Source organism: Salminus brasiliensis, chromosome 1 (assembly GCF_030463535.1).
Source record: "Salminus brasiliensis chromosome 1, fSalBra1.hap2, whole genome shotgun sequence".
Lineage (NCBI taxonomy): Eukaryota > Metazoa > Chordata > Actinopteri > Characiformes > Bryconidae > Salminus > Salminus brasiliensis.
Genome location: NC_132878.1, coordinates 15,024,046 through 15,049,999, shown reverse-complemented (window position 1 = coordinate 15,049,999; position 25,954 = coordinate 15,024,046). Strand labels below are relative to the sequence as shown.

Below are 25,954 nucleotides of genomic sequence, written 5' to 3'. Positions count from 1 at the left end.
TTGTGTTCTTGTTTTTAATAAAGGCAGTACAAGAGGATCTACAGAGAGGCAAAACAGCTGAAATTAACCTCACAAAATATTCAAAATATCTAAACAACTGTTGACCAATACATGAAAAAATATGATGGACTTTGAATGAAAAATGGTGTAATTAAAAACAAACATCACCAATTACTCTAATGTGTCCGCTCCAATACAGACACATAGACAGCCTCATTGTCCTTACTCGGATACCCAGAGTTTGAAGGTGCGATCGTAGGAGCAGGTGGCAATAAGTTGTCCATCAGGAGACATATCCAGTCCCATCACCTTGCCCTCATGCCCTGCAAGGGTCTTTAGAGGTGACCAGCCTGGGTGGGTCCACACTTTAGCCGTATTGTCATAAGCACCAGTCAGCAAGAAATGACCGTCCGTCGCTGTAACAGTAAAATAAAAAAAAAAACACCACTGTGTAATACACATTTATCATCATTTACCAAGCTGGTGATTAGCAACATCTGTGATCCCAGAGCACCAATAGCCTCTTCGAGCTTCACTGTTAAAAACATGCGTGCTGTATAGTGAGAGAGAAAGAAAGAGAGAGGAAAAAAGTGCTCTCTTTGCTTTTCACTCTTTCTTCCTTCCTCTCTTTCCCAACCAACCCCTGGTACAGATGGAGAAGATACTGAGATGTACATAATTAGCTCTAAATAGAAATGAATACAAAATTATAATCATGCTTAGATGATTTTTAAAGAAAGACAGAAAAAAAACATTGCTACTCATTAATATTTAACATTTCTATCTATATCTCAAACAATAGTAGGGTCCTACCATTTCTAGATGTAATCATAGTGGTGTTGTTTTTAAGTGTCCTTTTACAACTGCTGACAAACTTACGTTGAAACTTGACTGAAGACAGTAGATTCTGATGAGCAGGGATAGTGTATATACACCTTCTCCTCCGCAGGTCCCACACTTTACATGTGTTGTCCCCACTCCCCGTGGCCAGATGAAAACTACAATCAGACAATGTAAGGATACAATTAAATTCTTACAAATAATGCCCTGCAGTTACATTACATGTTTTTGGCCAGATGAGATCCTCAATTTTCATTGTTCTGCTTTACCCGTTCGGGGAGAAGTTGATCCCGTATATTTCTTTGAGATGCCCCTCCAGGAACATGACACAGCGACCGGTCCTCAAGTCCCATATGCGACCAAAAGAGTCCAGGCCACTGGGCACACAGGGTATTGAGAAATACAGAGACAATTCTCAAATGACAAGTATTCCTTTGCAATTGCTGCCTGTGTTCTTCCTAAACTCAACTTTTTAAATACAACAAACTACAGTTGTTGTAGCTCATATACAATGGGTGAACAGGTCTGGCTCACTAAGCTCAAAATGAGCTCTTTGCTGTTGGAGGCAACAATCAGAGCTATGTGGAGCAAACCAATTCACCTTTAATTAAAGTCTTAAAGCTCACCAATTGTTACAAGTGTAATGGTCAACGAGCTATTAACAAATATCTTCACAGTGGATCAGACTTACAGTTTGGAACCCAAATAACTAAAATAACTGAAATAATGATTTTACTATTCACAGAAAAACAATCATTTTGTGCTTTGGATATTTGGTTGTAAACCTGAGACAAAGCTGTAGAGTACATCAGTGTTCAGTATTATTCCCTCACCCAGTTCCTGCTAAAGAACCATCAGGATGAAAATCCATGTCATGGACGCCTTTACTGTGGCCTTCCTGATGGAGGATCTCCTCCTGGACCTCCAGATCCCACAGTCTCCATGAGTTATCATAACTGAGAGTGAACAAAAGTAAAGACGTTAGTAAGTAAGGTTCTGTCATTTTAAGAAATGGCCATGACATAGGTCTGTCATCAAAATCCACATCATATACTCACCAAGTTGTGCCCAGAAAGCGCCCAGATGGGTGCCATGCTACACGAGCTACCCTCATAGAGTGGCCTTCAATGTCTGCAACAGGCTCATCACTGCAGATAAGGAACAGTAAAGTATTAAGTTAGGTAGGGAACAGAAAACAACACAGCAATAAGCTAGAACACATCTACAGCCACAAACCTGTCCAAACTCCACAGTTTAACAGATCCATCCGCAGCACAGGAAGCCATGTTGACATTCGACTCGTCAAGAGTGAGTGTGGCCTGAGGGTGGAAGCTAATGGCTCCAACATTGGTATTGTGACCTACAGGGGAGGATTCAAATTAGAGATGCTGCATATACTGTACAGGTAGTCGATATACAGTGGGGTCTGTAAGTATTTAGACAGCGACAACTTTTGTAATTTCACCTCTGTACACCTGCATGAAAGTGCACGCTTTGGTTAAGTTACAGAAATACTGAAACCAATTATAATGGGAAAATAATTAATAATAATATATATGAAGTTAAATTATAGGTTTTTGATATCGGTATCAACAATGGGGTGGAATGCTCTGCTTCTGTATGTACGTTCATAATTAAGTGCCAAATTCCAGCCTCTTAGGGTGTTTTTGTACTTGTCAGCTTTGCTTTGTTAGTGTGGTGCTTAGGAGTAAGTGTGAACACACACAGACACACACACGTTTTTTAAACTAGCCACTATTAGAATAGCATTCATAAGTGTAGTTGCCTTAGTAAAGACGTGAGCCACAATGTTAAATTTTACAGCTTTGACACAGGTCATTCGTAAACAAATCAGCACATGTCCATTATCAAAACGGTGGTTTAATACTGATCAAGTCAAAGTTTTATTTATTTAAAGTTTTTATATGCTTATTAAATGCATCACGCAGGACCTACGAACACTCCTGCCTTATGTAGACGTCTCATTTTTTCCTCTTGTGGTTCAATTGCAATAACTGATACGTCAGTATGAACGCAAAGCAAACCAGACTACAATGTTACTATGTATCATTTTCTTGCTTGGTCCGGACCAAGAGAACCGAACAACAAGTATAAACACACCCTTAATCTAATAGGTCAGTAAAGAAATTACTCATTACTCACCCCTTAATGTACGGACAAGGCTACAGTCTGGGACAGTCCAGAGCTTGCACAGGCCGCTCCTATAAAATAAACATTTTAATAAAAAAATAAAAAAATAAAAAAGGTTTACATGGTAGACATATGTTTTTCATTGGACAGCAACTAATTAGACAGAGAGAGAGAGACAGGGACAGAGAGACCCACCAAGAAGCAGTCACCAGCAGTTTAGAGTTCGGACTGAACTGGCAATAGGATATTGGACGATCGTCTCCTATCTGACTGCAGAAGTTGTTCAGGTTCTAATGAAGAAAAAAGAAATGAAGAAATCATTACATCAGTGCAACAGTGGTACTTGGGTACTGCATAAGTGGTGCTGAGCACAGTAGTACCACCCTACCCTGAGGGTCTTGTGAAGCTCTTGTTGCCGCACTGTTCGTGTAGACTCTGGAATTTCTTTCTGAGCACGGGCTTGGTCTAACCTCTGCACAGCTCTGAGGACAAACAAACATTTTCAGCAATGCTCCAAAACCTAATAAAACTCTTCCCTGGGCAGTAGAGACAGTTATTCCAACAAAGGCAGGATAAACTTTTTAATACCCTTGATTTGAGAAGAAACAGAAGACATGAATGAGCTCATGTCCCAATACTTTTGACCATGTAGTGCGAATTGATTAAACAAAAGCTGTTATTCTGAATCAACTTGAAGCTGAAATTCGAAAACAGTTCGAAGCTTTTGAAATAAGTGTGCTGTAATTATTTTGAATTAAAACACTGCTACACAACTTCTTAAAACAGAGATTTTAACCCTTTAATCCACTCCTGAGCTGTGCTTACTTGGGAAGTGAATATTTGGCCAGCCAAAGACGTGCCTCCTTCAGCGAGTCAGGGCCTTCATGGTACCATGTCTGCTGAGACTGAACATGACACAAGAACAGGCTCAGTCAATAACTTGTTACCATACTATGTTACCATGTGACAAAAAAGAAAAAAAAAAAGTTCCCATACATCCTCTTGAGAATGCTTTGCTTTCTCTTCATCCTTCTTGGATTTCTTCAGGGCATCAGGACCCACTACTGACAAGATATTCCTCAACCTGTGAAGAAATGTTGGATTAACTAATAAGTTAGAGAATACAATCATAAAGTCAAAGGTAGACAGCCTGGTGACTGGTGGGGGTAGCAGTAGTAGTAGTAGTGGTGGTGGTGGTGTTGCACTGGGCACTCACCTTTCTCGCCTCTCCGCAGGCCCCTCACCAAACACCGTAATCGGTTCTCCAAGAGCACGCAGGCAAGCTTTGACTTCAGCATCATCAGTTGACACCGTAATTTGTCGGGCTCTTTTCCGCCGCTCAAATTCAGCCAAGACCTCTGCCTGTCGCTCATTCACACGATCCTCTATCTCTAGTGACTCACCTGGAAAACAAATGCACAGATTGCACAGCTGACAAAAGTTGTAAATAAATAACTAAATAAATAAATAAATAAATAAATGAAGGCAGTATCAATAATTAACAATAGAGACAAGCCAGGGAAAGCATTACTGACTTTATATAGCATTTGACATATTTCCCTAATATTTACCTTTAAGAAAGGCATCATGTTAATAATTACTTAAATATGATCTGATCTTAGCATCACCACCAGGCTACTTCTACTTCTCTTGCCCATACACTTATTATTGTGATCCTGGATTTCTCTCTACCATTATAATTCAGTTACTACAACAAAAACAGGATAATGCTATTATTGCTTTACTCTTGATTTCAGAAGGAACAATGAATGAGTGTCCCAAAACCTTTGTCCATATACCATATCTAATGTGACAACCTTTTTGAGACAACATGAACAGCACTACAACTTCATGACAGCGTTGTAGCCATGTTGTAAGAAAGAAGACAACTTTGTGACCGTGTTTACTGGTGAGCAGATCTTTCAGTGTCATGATCTCCAAACTACGGAAGCCATCACAACTGTCTCTCCATCTCTGCTCTTCAGTTCTCAAAACTTCCATTGTTCTCCTGCAGTAAGCAGTTGCTAAAACCTGGGTCTCCCTCATCACTCTTGTTGTTAAGTGACTTTAAGAAAGGCAGATTATTCTCATTAAGGTCTTACCACTGGAGATGTTAATATTGCCAGCTTCAATTCCAGCTTTGATGGCATCTTTCCCCGAGCCAGCAGCTCCCTCGCGGCTAATACGCTCCCTCTCCCTTTCTTCAAGACTTCCATAGAAGATCCGAGACTTTTTCACCAGTGGGGCTTCATCTTCATCCGACATGTTTTGAATGGCTCAACTGAGCTCGGCACCACCTGCTTGAGGGAACAGGCGGGTTTAGGAAGAGCAGCAAAGGTTTATCAAGTACTAATAGAGCTAGTTTAGTTAAAGTAAGATACTTTTAATTTGCAATTTCACTATTTACACATTTTGTCAACTTTCTGATACTGTTTCCTAAACAAACTGCAATAAACCATGCACTTCTAAAAACGCACCGAGTGCAGACAACTCACCTCAACACCAACCTGGCCGAGAAAACGCGTTAATCCAGCAGCTTTCAGCTGTATGATGAGTTTACAAGACCTACCACGAACACCGCACGATCTTCAGTCAGCCCAGAGGCTCAAAACATCATACTTTCATTCAAAATCGCACCAAAGTTGAGGTTCATGCGTCGCACTACGACAAAACCAGCACGATTTGTGCGGCGCACAGGAAGTCGTCACAGCTTCAGCTGAAGAAAGCAGCGCTTTTCGTCGCAGGGACATCTAGCGGGGACAAATCGTACACACTAGTTTCTGTGGGACAGACGTTTTTTGTGGACCTAGGGAGGCTTTGGACTTTCTCCCCAGATCAATCAGCCTTCACTGTTGTTAGCTTGCGGTATATATACACAGAAATTGTGCTAGATTTGGCACTCGATGAGACACAATAAACGAAGAACTACATTTCCCAGAAGCCCTTAGCTAACTAGCTACCAACTTCCGGCAGAGGCAACAACCGCCAACTTGGTGTTTGTGAGTTAACGCCATACGTTTAGAGAGCGTTTTCCTAACGAAAATGTGGAAATATTGATATTTATACTTCAGACATTTAGTCAAGCTAGTTCTCGATATTGCTGTGTATCTGTATAGCTATCTAGAACCCCACCGCTTTGTGTGTAGAGCTAATAGCTAGCTAGCGCGAGCTTGCTGTTACAGGAGCACAACAGCATTCTGATACTGGATGTGTTTCCTTTCCAAGTCCTTTAATAAGGAGTTTCTTTTTTAAGCTAGCTGTCGTGCTGAAGATGAGCTCCTGCTTGATGCATCGGTGACAGCTTATTGCTAACGCCGTGCTGCGCAGTCGTTTTGCAGCGGAAACAGTCGCAGGGTGCCGATAAACAGCGTGTTCAGAGCCAGGCATAGCGCTCATATCGTCCGGTGTTGTAACAGGATGCTTCGCCGAAAGCCAACACGACTGGAGCTGAAGCTGGACGACACGGAGGAGTTTGAGGGAGTGAAGAAGGAGCTTGAGGTAGCTACCATATCAACATCTGTGGTCTCTGCAATGCTGTGTATCCTAGTGAAACTGTAAGATCAGATATAATCAGATATCAGCCGTTTAAACAAGTGAAATGAAAGATATCTACAGTTCTTTATTTCTCTACACTTTATTTCTACACTGCAGTTGTGACTTGTAGAAAGTCCAGGTTCACATATCAGTAAATGAATTCCAACTAGTGCAAATCCTATCTATCTATCTATCTATCTATCTATCTATTTATCTATCTATATATCCATATATCTAGCTGTCTATCTATCTATCTATCTATCTATATATCCATATATCTAGCTGTCTATCTATCTATCTATCTATCTATCTATCTATCTATCTATATATCCATCCATCTATATATCCATCCATCTATATATCCATCTATCTATATATCCATCTATCTATCTATCCATCCATCTATCTATCCATCCATCTATCTATCCATCCATCTATCTATCCATCCATCTATCTATCCATCCATCTATATATCCATCTATCTATCCATCCATCTATAAATCCATATATCTAGCTGTCTGTCTATCTATCTATCTATCTATCTATCCATCCATCCATCTATATATCCATATATCTAGCTGTCTATATATCCATCCATCTATATATCCATCCATCTATATATCCATATATCTAGCTGTCTATCTATCTATCTATCTATCTATCTATATACATCCATCTATATATCCATCCATCTATATATCCATCTATCCATCCATCTATCCATCTATATATCCGCATATCTAGCTGTCTATCTATCTATCTATCTATCTATAATATCTAATTCAGTGTTGACTAGTTATCATATTCAATAAATGTGTACTAGTAATAATATTGTTGCTATCTAAAACTAGACTTGTTACTTTCCAAAGGGTGTAGATATCTGGAATTAAGATTTGTACTTGTGAACATAAGTGTTGATCTTTTAAATTGACTTCTTACTAGTAAAATCTATCTATCTATCTATCTATATACATCCATCTATCTATCCATATATCTATCTATCCATCTATCTATCCATCTATCTATCCATCCATCTATATATCCATCTATCTATCTATCTATCTATATATCCATCCATCTATATATCCATCCATCTATATATCCATCTATCCATCCATCTATCCATCTATATATCCATATATCTAGCTGTCTATCTATCTATCTATCTATCTATAATATCTAATTCAGTGTTGACTAGTTATCATATTCAATAAATGTGTACTAGTAATAATATTGTTGCTATCTAAAACTAGACTTGTTACTTTCCAAAGGGTGTAGATATCTGGAATTAAGATTTGTACTTGTGAACATAAGTGTTGATCTTTTAAATTGACTTCTTACTAGTAAAAATTATCATGTAATTATAGATAATAAAAAAAAGCTCCATGTAGATCATGCTAACATGGGTCTTTCTTTTTGTCCCTTCCAATTTGACATGTGATATATTAAGCATATTTATTTAGTCATTAAAGACATGGCTATTATTTATGATAAAACTACCATACAGGTCATTTAAATACTTTGCACAAAGAGATGTGCAAAACACCAGCCTGTGTGGATGTGCATAAGTTCAGTGGTAGGCCTTGTCTGACTGACCACGTCGTTTTTCGTTAACATCATACAGGTTAACATTGTAACATATCATTAAATTGTTGTAAAGTTGTATTTCTAACTGTGTATGTCACATTGACAAGCTGGCAGGCAAATAATATACTCATTGACAGTGTGCTGTTATGGGTGAAATATTGGGTGGGGGGGGTGCGGACACTCCCCTCAGTGTGTTTAGTATGCCCACCACAGAGGAATTGACATTGTGATGTTTGGAGGAATCCTGTTAGTAACATAGATGACAGAACTTTTGTGGACCAAAATAAAAAAAAATCTTCAGTATTTATAAGTTTGAAATAAATAAAGTTATTGTTGACTTTAAAATATTTTTTTATTAATTATTTTTATACTAAAACACATTACAAACTCAATAAGATACAAATGTTTTGTGAAATAAATTAGAAATTTGTATTACCTATTATGATAGGTAAAGTAACTTCTATATAAATATACAGTTAGAATAAATATTATAAATGGACATTGAAATGTACTCATGGCTAGTTTAAAAGACAATGACATTGTAATATTCAAATATATCTCCTTATAAAATGACAATGTCTACATTTCTAGATCTGTGTAGATCTAATGTTACTAGTGAAACTTTTAAACTGGACATACTGAAATTTGAATAACTACAAAATCATAAATTAAAAAAAATGTATGGTCTTTTATGGAGTTATGGTCTGTATCGGTGGTGACATTTAAGGCTCAATCAGCTTGCCATAAATGTCTGCCATGTTATGTGTGTACTTTGTACTCTCAGTAGGCAAGAAGTACATTTTCTTTTTTTCTTTTCTTTTAAGAGTCGAAAGAAACAGCGAGATGAAGTGGATGTGGTTGGAGTTCCAACGTCAAGCGAGATGAGCGGTGCTTCAGGAGGTGCTGAGGGCAAGACCAGAGAACAGATGATCCACGAACGAATCGGATACAAACCTCACCCAAAGCCAAACACGCTACCATCATTATTTGGAAACCTTCAGTTTTGAGCAACTTACATCATGACGTGAAGTGCAACAGTGTCATTCTGACTTTCTGACTAAAGTAGCCTGTTTTGCTATGGGCTAAGAAGAGGATCAGAGTCGTAGCCACTGCATTTTGTAAGGACTAACTAGGCAAAACTTGTCTCCTTGTTCTTTGTTTCCAGTTTGTTAGAGATAAATGAAAATGTCCATCTATTTACCAAAGTGTCCTCTCCTTCTTACAAAATTTCAGCAGGACCGTTCAGGTAAACTCATTAGTTTGTGTACTTCATTTTAATCTATTAGGCTTTTATATACAAGACAAGGGAATCAGAGTGACATCATGCTTTTAATCACATCCCATTGATATAATTGATTACAGTACTGTAGATCAGATTATGCAGGTATGCCTGAATTGTAAACAGTTGTAACAGTTGATTCTACATTTGAGCTGAAGAAAGAGTTCTACTAGACACTGATCTGGTTTCAGTACCTAAGACCAAATTAGAAAGGATACAGTTCCAGTTATTCTCTAAGGAAGTAAACACAGCTGAGGTTTTAGTCACTTCTTCATTCTGTTTATTGACCAACATTACCATACTCCTAAAACACTAGTGCTTTAGATGCTTCTTTGCTGATAATTTGCTGATTTAAGAGAAACAGCCATGGTATTTAAAGGATGTTAGATTAGGGATCAGGGGTGTTTCAGGCATGTTCTTCCTCAGTAATTTCATAACTTCACTTTAAGAGACTCCATAGAAGAGCCACTTTTGGTTCCACAAAGAAGCATGGTTGTACTACAGACTAGTGGAAAATCTTTAAGCCTTCAAAAGGTTTGCTCAAAGAACCATCTGAAGCACCTTCATTTAAAAGAGTGCAGCATGAGGGAAAATTACCTGAAATCTAATGTCTCCTAGTACTATTCTGGCAGCTGGTACAAACGCAATGTGTACTTTATTTTTCAAGGAATTATAAAATGTACTACAATAAATCAACAACAGAATTCTTCATTAAGCATTCGCCATTCACCACCCCTCCATGCTCCATACTGGCTGCCTCTAACTGTGCCTCTTTTTTTATTTTTATCCTGAACAACGAGGCAGGTATTTAGTTGAGGACTTGCACTTGTTAAGTCCAAATGGAAAAAAGGCACATTCCATCAGTCAGGAGTCCAAAACACACATACAACAAATAAGTTGTTAAAACTAGGTGATGCCCATTTCTTGCAGCAAGGAATGCACAGAGCAGACACTTCATTTAAATAGCAGATATATTACTAATAAACAGAATAATTACACCTTCTGTTGCTACAACACATTTGTTTGTCAGGTTACATAAAACCTACCAATGTGGAAAGGAGAGAGAATAGGCCTGTGTCAATAAATTGCAAAAATAGTGATAAGTATGTGTAAAGTTTACAGTAGTAGAACGTTACAAACACAAATTATGAAAAGAAATCGTAAAGCAGACACTGGCATCAGATATAAACTACATATCTTAATTCTCTGTATTTACTTAAAAACACTCCACAGGGAGCAAATTTCAGCTTTAGACTGACTGCCAAAGCCTGCCTGCCAGGTGGGATCGTCTGTCTGTCTGTCTGTCTGTCTGTCTGTCTGTGTCTCTCTCTCTCTCTCTCTCTCTCTCTCTCTCTCTCTCTCTCTCTCTCTCTCTCTCTCTCTCTCTCTCTCTCTCTCTCTCTCTCTCTCTCTGTGCATGCAAACAGTAGATGGTCATGAGCAGGTTTGAAAGCATGGTTTAGCACTACAGTGTTCTGTCTGAGCAGAGCTGGCCGGTCATTGATTAACCTACAATCAGTCTGTTCTACAACTATGAAGCAAACAATAAAACCCCAAAAGACTTGGTTTAGCATCTCCAGCAACATGTTCCAGGTGCGACACTGACCCAACAAAAGTCCACTAGTGTTTTCTGATGTTTCATAGCTCTCTGTGGAGTTTTGCCTATTTTCTTAGATGATGCCCTTCTGCGTACGCTGTCATTTTAAGGCAAAAGGTTTAATAAGGCGCTCCCTCACCAAAATCCCAAATAACATTAATCCATACAATGGACAAGGGCCTGCTGGTTGTGGGGAGCAGATTCAAAGATGTAGTGCAGAACAAATGACAGTTATGGCCTTTCACAAAAAACTCAGAGGTAGACTGTAAGGCAGTGCACACACTACTCACGGCACCTGCAGGGAGGAATTGTGCGGAAATTAAGGAATAACAAAAGATTTAATTAATGATCGAGAAAGAAACATGGTGATGCTGAATACTAAGCAACAGCACATGGGCGGACTTTTAGGTTGGCTATGAGATGAGGTGTTGGTTCTGGAATAAAATGATTTAAAGAAAGTTCAAAGTAGAAAAGAAATCCTTTTAAAATAATAATAGTGACCACTGGTTAAAGGGGTCTGTCCCCACTGTGAGGGGATAATAGATTCATCATCCTAACACTGAGGGCTTTGGCATACATTATGCGGCGTAGGTTCTGGTGTAAATATAGGCAGTGTATGTATGCGTTTTCCAGATCTTCAGACGGTGTGTACATGTGCTTGTGTGAGAGGAACGAGAGAGAGAGAGAGAGAGAGAGAGAGAGAGAGAGAGAGAGAACATGGTCAATTGTAAGGTTAATGACAGTGTTCCGTAATGTCCACCACCACTGCCTTTCTCCAGCTGAACAAGAAGTAGCCCACGCCAGCTCCCGCTGCTACAGCGATGCAGAGGTAGCCGTTGTAGGTCATGAACACCAGCATTAGGAAGTAGCTGACCACCACCTGGATGACATGCAGTATTGTCTGGAACAAGTGTGCCAGGCTGAGCATCCGTTGGCTGGGAGAGTGAAGAAACAGAGAAAAATGGGGTTTAATGCAATTGCGATTTCAAGATCTCACACACAAACTGCTACAGGGAGTATGTCTGTAAAAATGGTTGTAGATAAAAACACATTTTTAGAGTTTAATTGCACCTTAAAGCAGCATTAGAGTGTCGTTCCTGGTCTCCCCCTACAGGTGGAGAGTGTAATTTACTGCAGTAAAGACAAATCTCAGTTTAGGCCTCATCCTCCTTGTAGTACCCATGTATTTTACATGATTAAAGGTACAGAACCCTGGCACTAAAAGTGAAAAAAGTGTGGACTGAGTGATATTACTGTATTTTACACTGATATGATTAGGGGCTACGAGCTGTGACTTGTAGCTCCACCAAAGTTGCCTAACTTGGTTGTCCTAAGCTTATCGAAGACCTCCCTCACTAGCATCATTGCCTTTTTGGGCTGCATATTTAGAGTTCCCATAAACAGCAACCAAATACATATTCAACACTTAGAATCAACTTCAGACATTTTATGCCCTTAATGTGTCATAAACTAACAGGAGAACAGGCCACACTTGACCATGGAACTGCTTCAGTCAGTCAACTGTCCAATTACTTTAGCCTGAATGGTTAATGCAATATTTCTGTTAAACGTCTTGCACTAAAGCTTCAATCACATCTTGATTTCTTCATTTTAAATCCACTGAGGTGGTGGACAGAGGACACAAAACTACAAAACATTTAATTGGGTCACTGTAACAGTATACAGTAATTATAGACTGAATTTCATTGTGGTTCAATAGTAGTGAAAGAGTGTGACATCTCTCTCTGGCAACTCACCCAACAGTTTTGTGAGTTTCCATGAGTACAGTGCCATCAGCTCCTGGCACTGGCATGGAGTTATAACGCACATTGACTTGGTTCCGCCTTAGCAGGACTTCCCGACCGATTTTCAGTCCCTCGTAGAATGCAGCCAACAAAAACACCCCGATACAGGCACCTACCATCTCTGAAAGGAGGTCAGGAGAGTTAGTCATAGAAAGAAGTCTAGTCTGTGTCTAGAATGCAGTGTACATTTCTATATGGAAGCCACAATTGAATATAGAAACTGCATCAGAAAACTACAATTTCCACTAATTCAGGGTTACGTTCTTTGTAATCTTGGCACCAAATCCAAACTAATCCTTACTGTCCAAATACATATGGATCTAACTGTACTTACGGTTCTCAAAAGAACTTCTGTATTTTCTGTATAATGTCTTTTTAAGAACATTTAAACAATATTAATAGATGGAGGTAACATAACTAAACCAATGATCTACCAGTCTCAGACATCAACCGGGAGAAAGTTGTTCCCACTCCTCCATGCAGAAGTCTTTCAGCTTTTGTTTTTAGACAGATGGTCTAATTTTCCTCAAGCTCCCTCTGATATGATAACGAATTCCTAATGGATTATAGGTTGACATCTCTCCCGGCCCTACTGCAGAAAGACAGTCCAAACCATGAATGTCTACCTCCATGCATCACGGTTGATGGGGGTTCTTATGTTTAAATGCTGGGTCTGGTTTATGTCCTCTGTTACAGTGTCCAAATAATTCAACTTTGGATTCATCTGTCCAAAGCCCATTGATCACGATGTCCTGGTCAAGGTCTAGGTGTTCTCTGGAAAAGGGTTTCCTTCTTGCACACACCCCATTAAAATTACTATTACTTATTTTTTTCCAGACTCTTCTGCATCTGCAATCTTCTTTTTGAAGACCTTAGAAAGCTCTTCAGAACTGGCCATGGTCATACCACTCCACTCACTTTACCAATCAAAGAGCAAACCAATCAAAATGTCTTGAGGTTTAAATAAGACTGTCTCCTCCAAAATCCCCAGCAATGATGTTCTAATCATCTGCAGCTAAATGTTCTGCACCTCATTCTAATGTTCAGCATTTGAAGTGTAATAATAAAAGTAATAAATGTGGGGTGTCCTCATGGGGAAAAAAAATAGTATTTTTTCTTCAGCTAAATTGGTTTAGTTATATTCCCTCCATCTCTCAATATGGTTTCAATTAAGATCAAATGTCCAAATATTTAAATATATTTAAAAAGACAAAAGGTTTTAATGGGGAGTCCTAACTTGCTCTTGCCAGATTAACCTGAAGTGCTTGGCGTCTATAATCCAATCTTTAGTCCTCTGATCTTTACCCAGTGCAATCAGGGCTGCCCTGATTGTGCATCGTAAAGATGTTTAATAATTACAGCTCAGTCTCCTGTAGTGTGGGGTGGACGCTGACTTTGTGGTGTAAAATGTGACAGTGACGCCATGCCTGAACTTTTCTGATACAGTCAGCAGGGCTCATACATACTGTATTGTGAGCTTGAGGTAAATACACACATACATACACATACATGTGTATATATACACACACACACACACACACACACACATATATATACATTATACATAAATATTATATATTTGATATCTTTTGAGGTTTGGTACCAGATTTCTTTTCAATGCTCTCTTCAATGCTCACAGCCTTTCTTCAAACCCACCACTAGTACCAGTTTTATCCATTTTAACAAAATTAGAGATAGGAAGATGAACTACAAACAATACCGGGCTTCATTAAGGAGTAGTTTAGAAATAGTTAACACTTTGATATTTACACAGAAGTATTACTATTTGGCTTTATTAAAATACTTCTAGCTTTAACTCTAGTAAAGTATTTCTTACTGCCCAGATAAACAGTATAGGAGGTGCCTACACTATTTTTTTCCTGATTTTTCATTCAGAGCAGATTGTGTGGAGGGACTCCTATAGTCCTGTAATCCTGTAGTGCGGGCCAGGCCCAAGTTGTGAGGTGGGGCCTCTATGGAGCACATCAATGAGCATTAGGTGTCTATGATCCTGTTGCAAGTTGTCAAAGTGGCTCAGATCCTTATGCTAACCCATTTCTCCTGCTTTTAACACATCACCTTCAAGAAACGACTGTTCACATGCTGCTTAAATGTAGCTCACCCCTTTGGCACATGCCACCGACAGTGTTGTAAATGTTATGGCTGATAGGTGTAAATTTCATGCAGACTAACCTCCGGGTGAGTTGATGACAAGCCCAGCAAAGAGCAGCTTTACATCTTTGTACCCAAAGTTAAAGGTCATTTGCTGCAGGAATAAAAACAAACGAAAAGACAAGAATATTAATTACAATAATTATTATTACCATTTAAAGAAAATGCTTTTCATTAGACCATACATATGATATTATAAACCAGTAGTTAGAGTTGTGAAAAACCTTTTGTGGTAATCTGATATTAATAGCATATAAAGTATATGGGCAGATTCATGACTGCTCACTCATGATGGTCATGACCACAGTGCAGCATTTACTGACCATCGTCATGTCTTTATGGCCTTCATGGCCTCCAGAGCCTGATCCATGGTCCACTGTGTGGTCTGCGTGAGGGTCTGTGACTGCTGTGGGATGCATAGTGCCGTGATCATGGTGTGAATGATTCATGTTCCTGTACATGAGAAGACAAAGAAGAACACCACCTCGTTAAACTAGCACGACAGTCCTCCGTAGATTTTCATACACATTCCACATGTGCACTTGGCACAACAGTACTGTCAGTACTGAAAAGCTTCTGGAATACTTTACAGCCACATACTGTGAGACGGCTTAAGTTCGGTTCTCCAAAGAAATTCCACAGAATACTGGCTGTACTTCATGTGCTGCTGCTGCTGCTGCTGCTGCTGCTATACTGAACTGTATTTATTCAGCCTGACTGCTTTCCAGTATGGTAAGAGCACCTGGTGGATTGTGTTCTTAAAAGTGGCATAAGCTTATAAAGGAGGCTAGCTAATCACCATGATCTGCCCTCAGCACCACACAGATGTCCTACACGGATAATTCGCAGAGTCGGCCATGCCTCCTCGGTCTTTACCAACTAATGCAAGCATAAAGGCTAATGCCAAAGTTACTTTTTCATGACCTGCTGTTACATCAGTAGATAAGAACAATGTTAAGTATTTGTTGAAGCCTCAAGAAGAAGAAAAAAAAAACGCCACATCTTCAAAGTGATGTAAAACATCTTAAACCAGAACGTCTACGATGGCCATGGCTAGGAGTGGTTGGAAAAACAGCAGCCACTTGAGTAGCACAGAAGGGCCCTCGTTATTGAATCAGCTTGCAACCCTAGGCAACACACTCTGAGACCAAGGTCTCTTTAATCTAATATGGGGGCATATATAAAACAATTACGGGAATAAAACGTGTTTTGCTAAAGGTCTATCGCAGCCTGAGGGAAGACACTGCACATCAGAAAAGATCAGCCCTGAGAGACAGAGCAAATAAAGAGGTCCAGAATCGATCCTACATCGTCCGAACGTCGCCTGGCTCTGTTATTCCTGAATCTTAATCATGGCTGAAATACTATTACAGACCACATGCAGAGGGAGCTCAATAATACACTGCACTGATTGGTCTGTAGTATAAATAAATAATAGTAAATAAAATCCAAAACACATGAAGAAATACAAATTTACCTTAAAACAGATGGCTGCAAAGATGCATGTCCTTATGTTTAAACAGTGAGCCTTTAATTCAGTAGAACAACTACGCTCTAAAGAAAATAGCAAACGGGAAAATAGACGGGATACGCTTAGATGTCTACACAATTGAGAGACCCTTTGAAGATAACCATGGGGTGTATTGGTGATACAGTACTGTAGGTATGTAGGTAGGTATATAATAACATGCATTGCTGTGCAACGTTTTTAGGCATAATTTCTGAGGTCCTTATCTGGACAGTTAGGGCCCTATCTTACACCCTGCGCAAGGCGCATCGCGATGTTCATTGCTATCTCACACCCCGCCAACAGGCTATTTTACCGTCTTCCGTATGCGTTGCTTGAACAGCAATGGTGCTTGCGAATATACGTACTACGATGGGCACGGTGGTCTTGGAATTAGGTGTGGTCAGGTTAATTTCTGGTGTATTGCTATCTTTGGGAATATATGACTGAATACACACACACACATACACACTTTAGAAGTAAATTGCTGCATGTCACTTTACATCTGATGTCAATGTCAAGGACCTCTATTTATTTGCACAAACACTTTACACTTTTACTTTCCCACAAATTACTATAATACCATTTCTTAGACTTAATGTTATATAAATGTTTATTTAAATGTTGATGTTTTTTATTTTTAATTTCAATTCCCTGTGTATGTCCTTTGCATAGTGCAGGTTTGACAATAAAGTTGACTCTGACTAGTTTTCCTTTCCTCAGTAAAACACTAATGGTAGAATAAATACAAATATAATTAATATAAGAAGTAGTGGTTTTACAGCCCTGTGTTCATTTAAACATCTCCAAAGCTCTCCTCGTGGGAGTCTAGTATTATCTAGTATTAGTTATCATCCAACACCTGGTTTGGTAAATCAGTGCTTAATGGTGTTAAATCAGGTGAGCTGCTGATGGAACTGAACAAATCCATGCTTTGGCTGGAGGCATCCAGGAGAAACCTGGAACCAAGCTTTGTTCTTCAACCTAGCTCACATGATTTTCTTTAAAGTTTAAGTGAAACCTGGTTTGAAATAATTTGCTTAAGTGCCTAAAACAATAGGCATGATCTCAGTGTTGGATAGGTTGCTATTTTGGAAATTCATATATGAATCAATTTATTTTGCAGACGGACAAACAAAAAAAACAACCTGATTAAAAAGTCTTCTAAAAAAAAATACAGAATTTCAAGCGATCAAGAGCCAACAGTTAATGTGCTGCCCACTGCCAACTGGGGCAAGTACTTCTTTGGGTATAAGCATTCAACATATCCCGCCAAGTGCAGGCAACCTGTTCAGACCTGTTCAGACATAATACACTTGCTCAAACTTGTTAGCAACAAAAGAGAAAGTCCCACTTACCAAGTCAGCTCTCCCTGCAGCTCTCAAAGAAGGACGGGAATCCGTACGACTTCACTATGCTATAATAACAGCCTATCAGCTTTCCTCAGAGGCTTTACGAGCTGAACTTCAGTTCACAGGCAAAGGAGGCCAACGAAAGGTAATCTAGATAACTGTACCTTAGCTCTCAGGGGTGTACACCAACGCTCAAGAGCAAGCGTAGTAGTGGCTGATCGCACTAAGCTGATCTCTCATGACTGAGCTCCTCATGTGATCTTTCTTCTGCCTCTGATTTCCTTCAGCAGATAATGAGCCAATCACAAGGCCCTTTCTACTCACACAACTTGCCATTATATGTCTGATACGTCTCTTCCTCTTTAGGACCACATTGCCAGCGTAGTATAGAGTGACATCAACCAAGCCTGAGAAACTTCACAAACTCCAAACCCGAACAAAACGCTGAATAAATTGCACAACACTCCAAATACTTGAACATTAGAACATTACAGCCCATTTAGCCCATAAACCACACCACCAACTGATGATAAAGGCATGCGCAATCTTATCTTAGCTCGGACTTTACGGATTAGTGCAGTCCCGATCCTCTGCTGTACTGTGAAACTTGTCAAACATTACTCTTTATGATGGGATGCCAAGACCTTCGTACTCAAGAGGTGTACAATAAAGCCTAATTATGAGACTTTGCACGTACAACATGCAGCCGTGCGGGAAGCACCGACTGGATCTGATACAAGAAATCTAATTATTACGTTTACCACAACTTATAGTACTCAAACATACTGTTGCTATCAGATCAAAATATCCAATCCCCCAAAAATGACTATTTTACAGGAGATTTTAGCAGACATTAAACCACTTAGTGTGATCATATAACAGAGTAAGGCGAGAGAGAAGCGTTAGGAATCTTCTACCTTCCATAGAATAGTGCCATCCCTGCTGCCAAGCATTAGACTGTTTTATAAGCAAAGACCTATTTAGAACCTTGTTTCTCCAAAATGAGGAGGAAAATGTCTTCTTAACTTTCAATGAAAGTCAATATAAAATATAAATAAATAAAAATAAAAATAAGAAAGCTCATATTGGATTATTTCTATTGGGCCATTCATCATGACATTTGGACTCAAGGTACAGACCAACAGTCAGATTCACACTTAAAAAAAAAAAGAATTTTAAATAAAAAGAGATGCACCGGTAAACAGCAGTTTCCTTTCTGGACATGTAGTTTCCGTCTGAAATACAATACTGTGTCAGGTTCTATTTATTTAATTTTAAGAGAAGCAGAACAGATCAGAGTAGTCCAATCAAATAAAGTTTGATTTGATTGGACTACTCTGATCCGTTCTGCTTCTCTTAAAATTAAATAAATGTCACGTCTGTAAGACATTTGTTAGTGTAGTGTTAGAGTCCCAGTACTAAATAAGCCTGAATTTTACTTTATCTTTATTAACGCCCTCCAAAAACAAATCCCATCATGATATATTAAGAGTATATCTCCATAACACTGATCAATACCACCTTCCACTATTCTAAAGAGTGAAACACTCCACTGCTGTTTCCATTCCTTTTTCACTTCTGAGAATATTACGCTCTGCTCTGGGGTGGCCAACCTTTTTGCATGTAGCAGAGAGCTAGATGAGGTACAAAGAGCAGTTTTAACCCGAAGTAAAAACTCAAACAAACAACTCCACTCATGGTCATATCCAGAGTTTCACAACCTCAACAGCTCAAATACTGAATTAGAGAGCCCTTTTATTTGTCCTTCAGTTTATTAAACAGGAGGGGTTCTCTTCGTGTACCATTAATTATTTGGGTTGCAAAGAGGTTCTAAAGGGTCTTTAATAAGGCTTCTCATACAAGAAATGCTTGAACCAAGCCGAAATGTAATCCAACTGGTAAGTGTGGGATCTTGGATCTTGGACTTCACCAGTGTTAATCTACCCCTCCTCAGTAAGCTCAGGGATTTAACGACAAAACTACGAGCCTTTACACCTCAATAGCCTGAACGTTAATCCTAATACAGACACGAGTTCTCCATACAAGTGCTTAACACATACAAGAACTGAGACAGATTTATAGAAATGGGCCGATTTACGGGAGTACACACATCACATACATTATTATTGTATTGGATGCTACACATACAAAACCCCCAAAGAAATAAATAAATAAAATGACGTCTTTTGTTCAGTCTTCATTGTTCGAAAACATCTGCAAATGTAAAATGCAAAATTTCCCACAAATGAAATATTTTAATTGTATTTAATTACATGTTTTATATTTACAAGAGTGTTACAGTTTTAATTAGTCCTTTCTTTATTATATTCTTTATTTGTGTATATTTATCATATACATAACTGAAATATTTGTATTTAAATATAAATATTGACATTTAGCCCTCATTTACTGAATCAGTAGGGAGTCAATAAGGAGTCAACGTCAACTGGCTACTTAAACCTTAAACAAATCTGTCCGTGAATAAGCAGCTAACTTCAGGGTCAGGCAAACCTACCGATAAAAGAAACTGTTTCCAATTGTTAGTTCACAGACTGTTGGGGTGAAAGCATCCTGTGTAGGAGTGGAGCACAATGAGAACACAGCTCAAAGCCGAAGAACACAGAGGATGGTCAAAATCCGTCGCAGCTCGACAAAGAGACAATGAAGTACTGTTACCGTCCCGCATTCTTCCCACACTGAGCCAAATATAAGCAACTTCCGAAATGAGTTCATTAAAGACTTGAGCTTTCCTCTAAACACTGCCAAGCAGAATTTCTAACAAGCAAACTGATTCGCAAAATGAACCACTGATTATTTTTGCAATATACAAAATATACCATGTAATGAAGCGCATGTCTGTGCAGAACTGCCTGCGCTGAGCTGTGGGTCCGAATGCTGCAGTTGTACCCATCTTGACCATTTTTTGGTGTTTTTGTTTTCTAGGTCATAATGAAGCTGTTAATGAGTGTCTGAATCAACTATGACATCACCCATACTTACTTGTGATGTCACAATGGATCAAGTGCCATGGTGGTTACTCCACAGTGACATTATCATACCTGGAGTTTTTATTATTAATATTATATGTAAAAAAAAAACAGTAGTACAAAGTAATAGCATAAGAGAACTCTACTTGAATACTGAATACTTAGCATTCTCATTCGACTCTGAAAATGTAAAATGTAGGGGTGGGTGAATATATATAAGCATATATATATATACACACACATCTTTTCTCGAAACATCTGCAAATGTAAAATGCAAAATGTCCTACAAATTAAATATTTTTATTGTATTAAATTATTTTATTATGTATTTGGTTTTAGATTTAAAAGTGTTACAGTTTTAATTAGTCATTTCTTGATTACTTCTTTGTTATTGGCCTATGAAACATATAACTGAAATATTTATATTTAAATCATATGTAGATATAAATATTTACATTTACATATACATACATACACACATACATATATACACATAAACACATTTCAAAATACAGAACAAGCCTATTTCAGTCAATATTTTGAAATGCAGGCAAACTGCACCAGTAGTGGCAGGTTTAAAAAAACAGCTATTCAAATACTGTCAGATATTTATTACAGTGTTTTGGGTTTTTTCCCACAAATTGCTGCACTACTTGTACTGATGCACGCAGTTAGCCAGTGCTCTTAATACACTTCTTTAAAGCTGCATTATACGAGAACTGGTATTTTTGGCTCCTGCGCTTCCCCGACAGTTGGAGAGTGTAATTAATATTACTCCACAAAGGTGAAAGAATCATGCACCCTGACACAGTTGATTAATATTACAGGTAATATTACAGGAATTTAAACAAATATGACTCGGGTTATTCAGCATTATGTAGCGTAATAGTGTCTCGTATCTCGTGTCTCGTACAGCTAAAACCCTAAAGTTAGCTCGCAGAGTTCCGGCCCGGCGCGGCAACAGCAGAGACACCCGTCTCCCCGTGACGGGTCGGTGTACCATCAACATGACTGTGAAGCTGTTATTGTAAGGAAGAAATACTGCATAAAGCTCAGAAAAAAAACATAGTGCATCACGATAACAAGAGGCATCACAGAAATACATCAAATCAGGTCAAATAAGGTGCTACTGCCCAGCTTTAGTAAAACGTGTCCTCAAATGAATCTGTTTGAGCAGACTTGATCTAATTCTAGTGTTAGACTAAGAGGCGCAGACATAAAAGACAAGATGCTAAATGACAGTCCTGCTGCAGGGAGCGAGGTGACATATGAGCTGAGCTGTAACATGCAATTTGCTCCCTAGAGTTAGGAGAATAAGTGGTCTGTTGTTTACGGGTGTCCAAAAAGAAAAGGGGGGAGGGGGGGGAGAGACACGGTATTAGTGCAGGACAACAAATATGATGTATGTTTTATAAATATGTTTAAAAATATATTTCTATGCAATTGAGAGAAATGGTCCTTATGGTCCTAAATACTATGTTTCTTCTTCAGGGGCTCTGTGATACGTGGACTCTCCTCAGGCAGGGCTCTAGGAGACTATACCAGCCAGCCAGCTTAGACTGCGAGGCTGATCGGACTGCGAGGCTGATCGGACAGCGAGGCTTGATGGACTGCGAGGCTGATCGGACAGCGAGGCTGATCGGACAGCGAGGCTGATCGGACTGCGAGGCTTGATGGACAGCGAGGCTGATCGGACAGCGAGGCTGATCGGACAGCGAGGCTGATCGGACAGCGAGGCTGATCGGACAGCGAGGTTGATCGGACTGCGAGGCTGATCGGACTGCGAGGCTGATCGGACAGCGAGGCTGATCGGACTGTGAGGTTGATCGGACTGCAAACAAAGAGGACTTGACATGTCTTTACTATAAAGTATGACAGATAAGCTCCCCAGGCAGGTCTGCCACACTGCTGCCAACAGGTAGATTAGTTCCTAATCTCAGTCAGTAAACATAGCGGACCTGGAGACAATCTGATGTGAAACCTGACCGACTTTAAAGCACAGCTTTAGTAGTTTAGGCAGTTTCCCGTGAGCCCAAGCCTCCCTGAAAGCACTACAGCAGATTATCTAGAACTCATCTAGAACTAGAACTACCAGCTGATCTGAACTCAGCAGCAGCAAACAGAGGTCAAACACACGGAAGCCCCGCCTTTACACCTGACAGCTAACTAGTGTGAAGCGGACGGTCGGTGACTCACCGTCCCTCTCCACCGAGTCCCTCCTCGCAGTGCGGTCGTTTGCTTCTTTCCTCAAAACCCGAAAAGCTGTGATGTGTGAGAGGCACCAGACCCCGCACAGCTCCGACCAGCGCCGCACAACGCTCACAAAATGTCACGTAACATGGCGTAAAAAGAAGCCAGCTACAAAAAGTGCCCGCCCCCTTCTATAATAAAAGTCCTCTGTGCTGTCACCAAAAATAAATCGTAATAATTATACGATCTCACCCAGCCTGGACTGTTGATTCATTGATTTATGTCAAATAGAAATTGTATAAAAACGTTAAAAAAAAATATCTGGCTACCAGGTAACGTTGTGTACCTGTATATGCACCTAGTCCAGCTGTTAGGGATAGATGGATCGACATTGAGCATAATGTGTAAATACTCAGTATTTCTATTCTGTATTTCTATTCTGTATTTCTATTTTGTAAATATGTGTTTGTACTACTGTGAGGGACGATGCACCCAAGTTTTTCACTCATCTTTACACCTGTTTTGATTAGATTTGACCGATCTTTTAAAAAATTGATTCACTTCAAAATATTTATACTGTTTTTTTCTTTGAGCAATAAACTGAATAAATGTGTAGAATATGATCCATAAACAGTGAGTTATTTCACTCCTCACTGAAAGTCGATGAGGAAATATCCTAGCAAAAATAAATAAATAAATAAATAAATAAATAAATAAATAAATAAATAAATACACTTTTTACGACCATAAAATCTGAATCAGAAATACTTTATTGATGAAAATGAAAAATATATATAATATTGGTACTTTAATGTCGGTAGTGGACAGAAAGGAAATAAATAATTTAATATTGTGATATTGCCCATCCCTAGCTGATCAAGCAAATATGGCCATCTGAGACTAATAGGAGTGTAGCTGAAAACCAGGCAATGTTAGAAGATCTAAAACCAGCTTCCAGCTACATTTGGTTTCAGCTAATAATATTTTCAGGATTACTAAAACTAGGAATAATTAATGCCACAGATATTTGACAGCTGTTTTGGCTTTCATAAATTTAAATTTATGAAGTCGTTGTGAATTGTCTGTCATTTCTGGACATAATATAATTTTAATACGTTGGAATAAAACATTTAGGTCAAATATATTGTCGTGGTAAAGGACCGTGCTGGCGGTTCTCTGAAAGCTTTTATTCTGCACTGATTTGAACCGGCTCGTTTGTCTCACGCTTCACTCGTCTGAACTTCTCTCCAGTGCCACATGGCATTTCTGTTCAGTTCAGAGAAACTCAACCCCGGCTTACATGGCCTAGATCAGCAGATATTACATCGTAAAATATGATTGATTGATTGATTTTGATTAGATCAAAAATGTGTTCACTTTAATATAATAATTATAAATAATTTATCCCTGCTGACAAACCAGTTTAAGGCCAGCTTCAGGTTTCATGTGGTTTTAGCTGATCTTTCATAGTGAAGTATTTGATGTAACATAAACATTAACATAAAACCACCATAAATGACATTATTTATATCTTAATTAATATCTTGTGCCGACATTTTGGCAAGTCATTGAAATTCTCCTTTAATAATGACTAACAAATGCAAAGGACAGCCTTCTTGTTGAAGAGCTGTATGTAGGTCTGTAGAAGCTGGACAGCAGCAGTGCTTAGGGCCAAAGCTTTCTCCCCATAAAACCAAGCTCAAGACCCCCTTGACCCCTGAGAATTCAAGAGCTTTGATTGGACAGTACTTGTCTGTACTGAAGTGCTGATGCACAATAGTCTAAAATGGGAATGTCCTGATTACATACCTCAGTGGGAACAGGCCAATGGTTCCCAACCCTGGTACAGGAGACCATCAACCTCGCACATTTTAGATTTTCTCCTGCTTCCAACAACCCTGATTCAGCAGGCTATGCCCTTAAATCTTTAAGGGATGCCATAGGAGAACCACTTTGGGTTCCATGAAGAACCATGTTTGTAATAGTGATTGAATGTGAAGAATGTTGCAGATCTCTACTGCTGAATTTAAATGGTTCTTCTATGGCATTCCTCAAAGTACCCTTTGAAGCGCCTTCGTTTTGAAGAGTGTATGCTTTGGATCACTGTCTGGACTGTAAGGAGAGTCCTACTCTAATATTTCTTGCTTCAGTACAATACTACCACATATTGCATTGGTATAAGTATTCGGACACTCTGTACTTGGTTAAGGCACCTTTGGCAGTGGTTACAGCCTCCAGTCTTCTTGGGTATGATACCATAAAGTTTGCACGTCTGTGCCTCCACACAATCCTGTTTCTGGGCTCTACAGATAGTTCTTTCCTCCTCATGGCTTGTGTTTTTGCTGTGAGAGCTTATATGGAGAGGTGTGTGTCTTTCCATCTAAACCATGTCCAGTCAAGTGAATGTACCAATCAAAGTGCAGAAACATCTCAAAGATAAACAAGAGAGACTGGGAGGGTCCGGAGCTAGGCATCATAGTAAAGGGTATGAATATTTATGTCCATACAAAACAAAAAGAAAAAAAGTTTTTCCTTTTTGATAAAATTGCAAATATTTCTTAATACTAAAAGCATTGGGCCCAAAGCAGAAGGCACAAGGCACCACTTCCAGCACAGGGTACCACACACACACCTATACCGAAGTGCAATTTCACATAGTCAGTTCACCTACCATGTGTGTTTTTTTGGAAGGTAGGAGGAAACGAAGTAACCAAATCCTAAAACAGGTACCAAAGGATTGTTTAAAAAAAAAAAAAAAAAGAAAGAAAGAAAACACATTCACCAGTGTAGACACAGATCCACAGATCCCCTAAAATGTCTTGCACCTTTTGTTTTTGTAGACTGCTCACAATGGGACTATTCTAGCTTCGCCATTGGGAAATAGGTAAATGTTATCACTGTACAAAAAAAATAAAAATAAATAAAAGAGTGAAGAGATCTTGAGGAGTCCATG

The 25,954-nt window shown here is 39.0% G+C and overlaps 3 protein-coding genes across 4 annotated transcripts; 1 reads left to right on the top strand and 2 right to left on the bottom strand.

Annotated features, from left to right (window-relative positions):
* Positions 1–6,032, bottom strand: prpf4 (pre-mRNA splicing tri-snRNP complex factor PRPF4). Of its 2 annotated transcripts, none has more exons than XM_072672751.1 (14): positions 5,487–6,032; positions 5,094–5,291; positions 4,208–4,394; positions 3,988–4,075; positions 3,817–3,896; positions 3,380–3,473; positions 3,187–3,281; positions 3,004–3,062; positions 2,077–2,200; positions 1,899–1,988; positions 1,674–1,796; positions 1,110–1,217; positions 880–998; positions 1–416 (listed from the first exon to the last, which is right to left on the bottom strand). In XM_072672751.1, the coding sequence occupies exons 2-14, from the start codon at positions 5,254–5,256 to the stop codon at positions 223–225; spliced, it is 1,524 nt and encodes a 507-aa protein (XP_072528852.1). In that variant the 5' UTR covers positions 5,257–5,291; positions 5,487–6,032; the 3' UTR covers positions 1–222. The 2 variants fall into 2 exon arrangements, with proteins under 2 accessions (XP_072528852.1, XP_072528842.1); XM_072672741.1 differs by having other exon boundaries at positions 5,094–5,288.
* On the top strand, positions 5,750–10,130 carry cdc26 (cell division cycle 26 homolog). The gene is made up of 3 exons (XM_072672776.1): positions 5,750–5,990; positions 6,245–6,489; positions 8,937–10,130. Exons 2-3 carry the CDS (start codon positions 6,409–6,411, stop codon positions 9,117–9,119), a joined length of 264 nt encoding a protein of 87 aa, XP_072528877.1. The 5' UTR covers positions 5,750–5,990; positions 6,245–6,408; the 3' UTR covers positions 9,120–10,130.
* On the bottom strand, positions 9,429–23,138 carry slc31a1 (solute carrier family 31 member 1). Its single transcript, XM_072672763.1, has 5 exons — positions 23,008–23,138; positions 15,289–15,418; positions 14,987–15,059; positions 12,746–12,914; positions 9,429–11,923 (listed from the first exon to the last, which is right to left on the bottom strand). The coding sequence occupies exons 2-5, from the start codon at positions 15,412–15,414 to the stop codon at positions 11,722–11,724; spliced, it is 570 nt and encodes a 189-aa protein (XP_072528864.1). The 5' UTR covers positions 15,415–15,418; positions 23,008–23,138; the 3' UTR covers positions 9,429–11,721.
* Between the last annotated feature and the right edge of the window lie 2,816 nt (positions 23,139–25,954).

What these genes read in the sequence shown, in the direction of transcription:
- prpf4 (XM_072672751.1), bottom strand. Translation starts at nt 5,256, where the DNA reads ATGTCGGATGAAGATGAAGCCCCACTGGTGAAAAAGTCTCGGATCTTC. An exon ending in AAACTGTGGAGTTTGGACAG is followed by an intron (nt 1,989 to 2,076) that starts GTTTGTGGCTGT and finishes CCTTATCTGCAG; the next exon opens with TGATGAGCCTGTTGCAGACA. An exon ending in GGTTCTTTAGCAGGAACTGG is followed by an intron (nt 1,218 to 1,673) that starts GTGAGGGAATAA and finishes CTGTGTGCCCAG; the next exon opens with TGGCCTGGACTCTTTTGGTC.
- cdc26 (XM_072672776.1), top strand. Translation starts at nt 6,409, where the DNA reads ATGCTTCGCCGAAAGCCAACACGACTGGAGCTGAAGCTGGACGACACG. An exon ending in GAGTGAAGAAGGAGCTTGAG is followed by an intron (nt 6,490 to 8,936) that starts GTAGCTACCATA and finishes TTTTCTTTTAAG; the next exon opens with AGTCGAAAGAAACAGCGAGA.
- slc31a1 (XM_072672763.1), bottom strand. Translation starts at nt 15,414, where the DNA reads ATGAATCATTCACACCATGATCACGGCACTATGCATCCCACAGCAGTC. An exon ending in TGTCATCAACTCACCCGGAG is followed by an intron (nt 12,915 to 14,986) that starts GTTAGTCTGCAT and finishes ACCTCCTTTCAG; the next exon opens with AGATGGTAGGTGCCTGTATC. An exon ending in GAAACTCACAAAACTGTTGG is followed by an intron (nt 11,924 to 12,745) that starts GTGAGTTGCCAG and finishes TCACTCTCCCAG; the next exon opens with CCAACGGATGCTCAGCCTGG.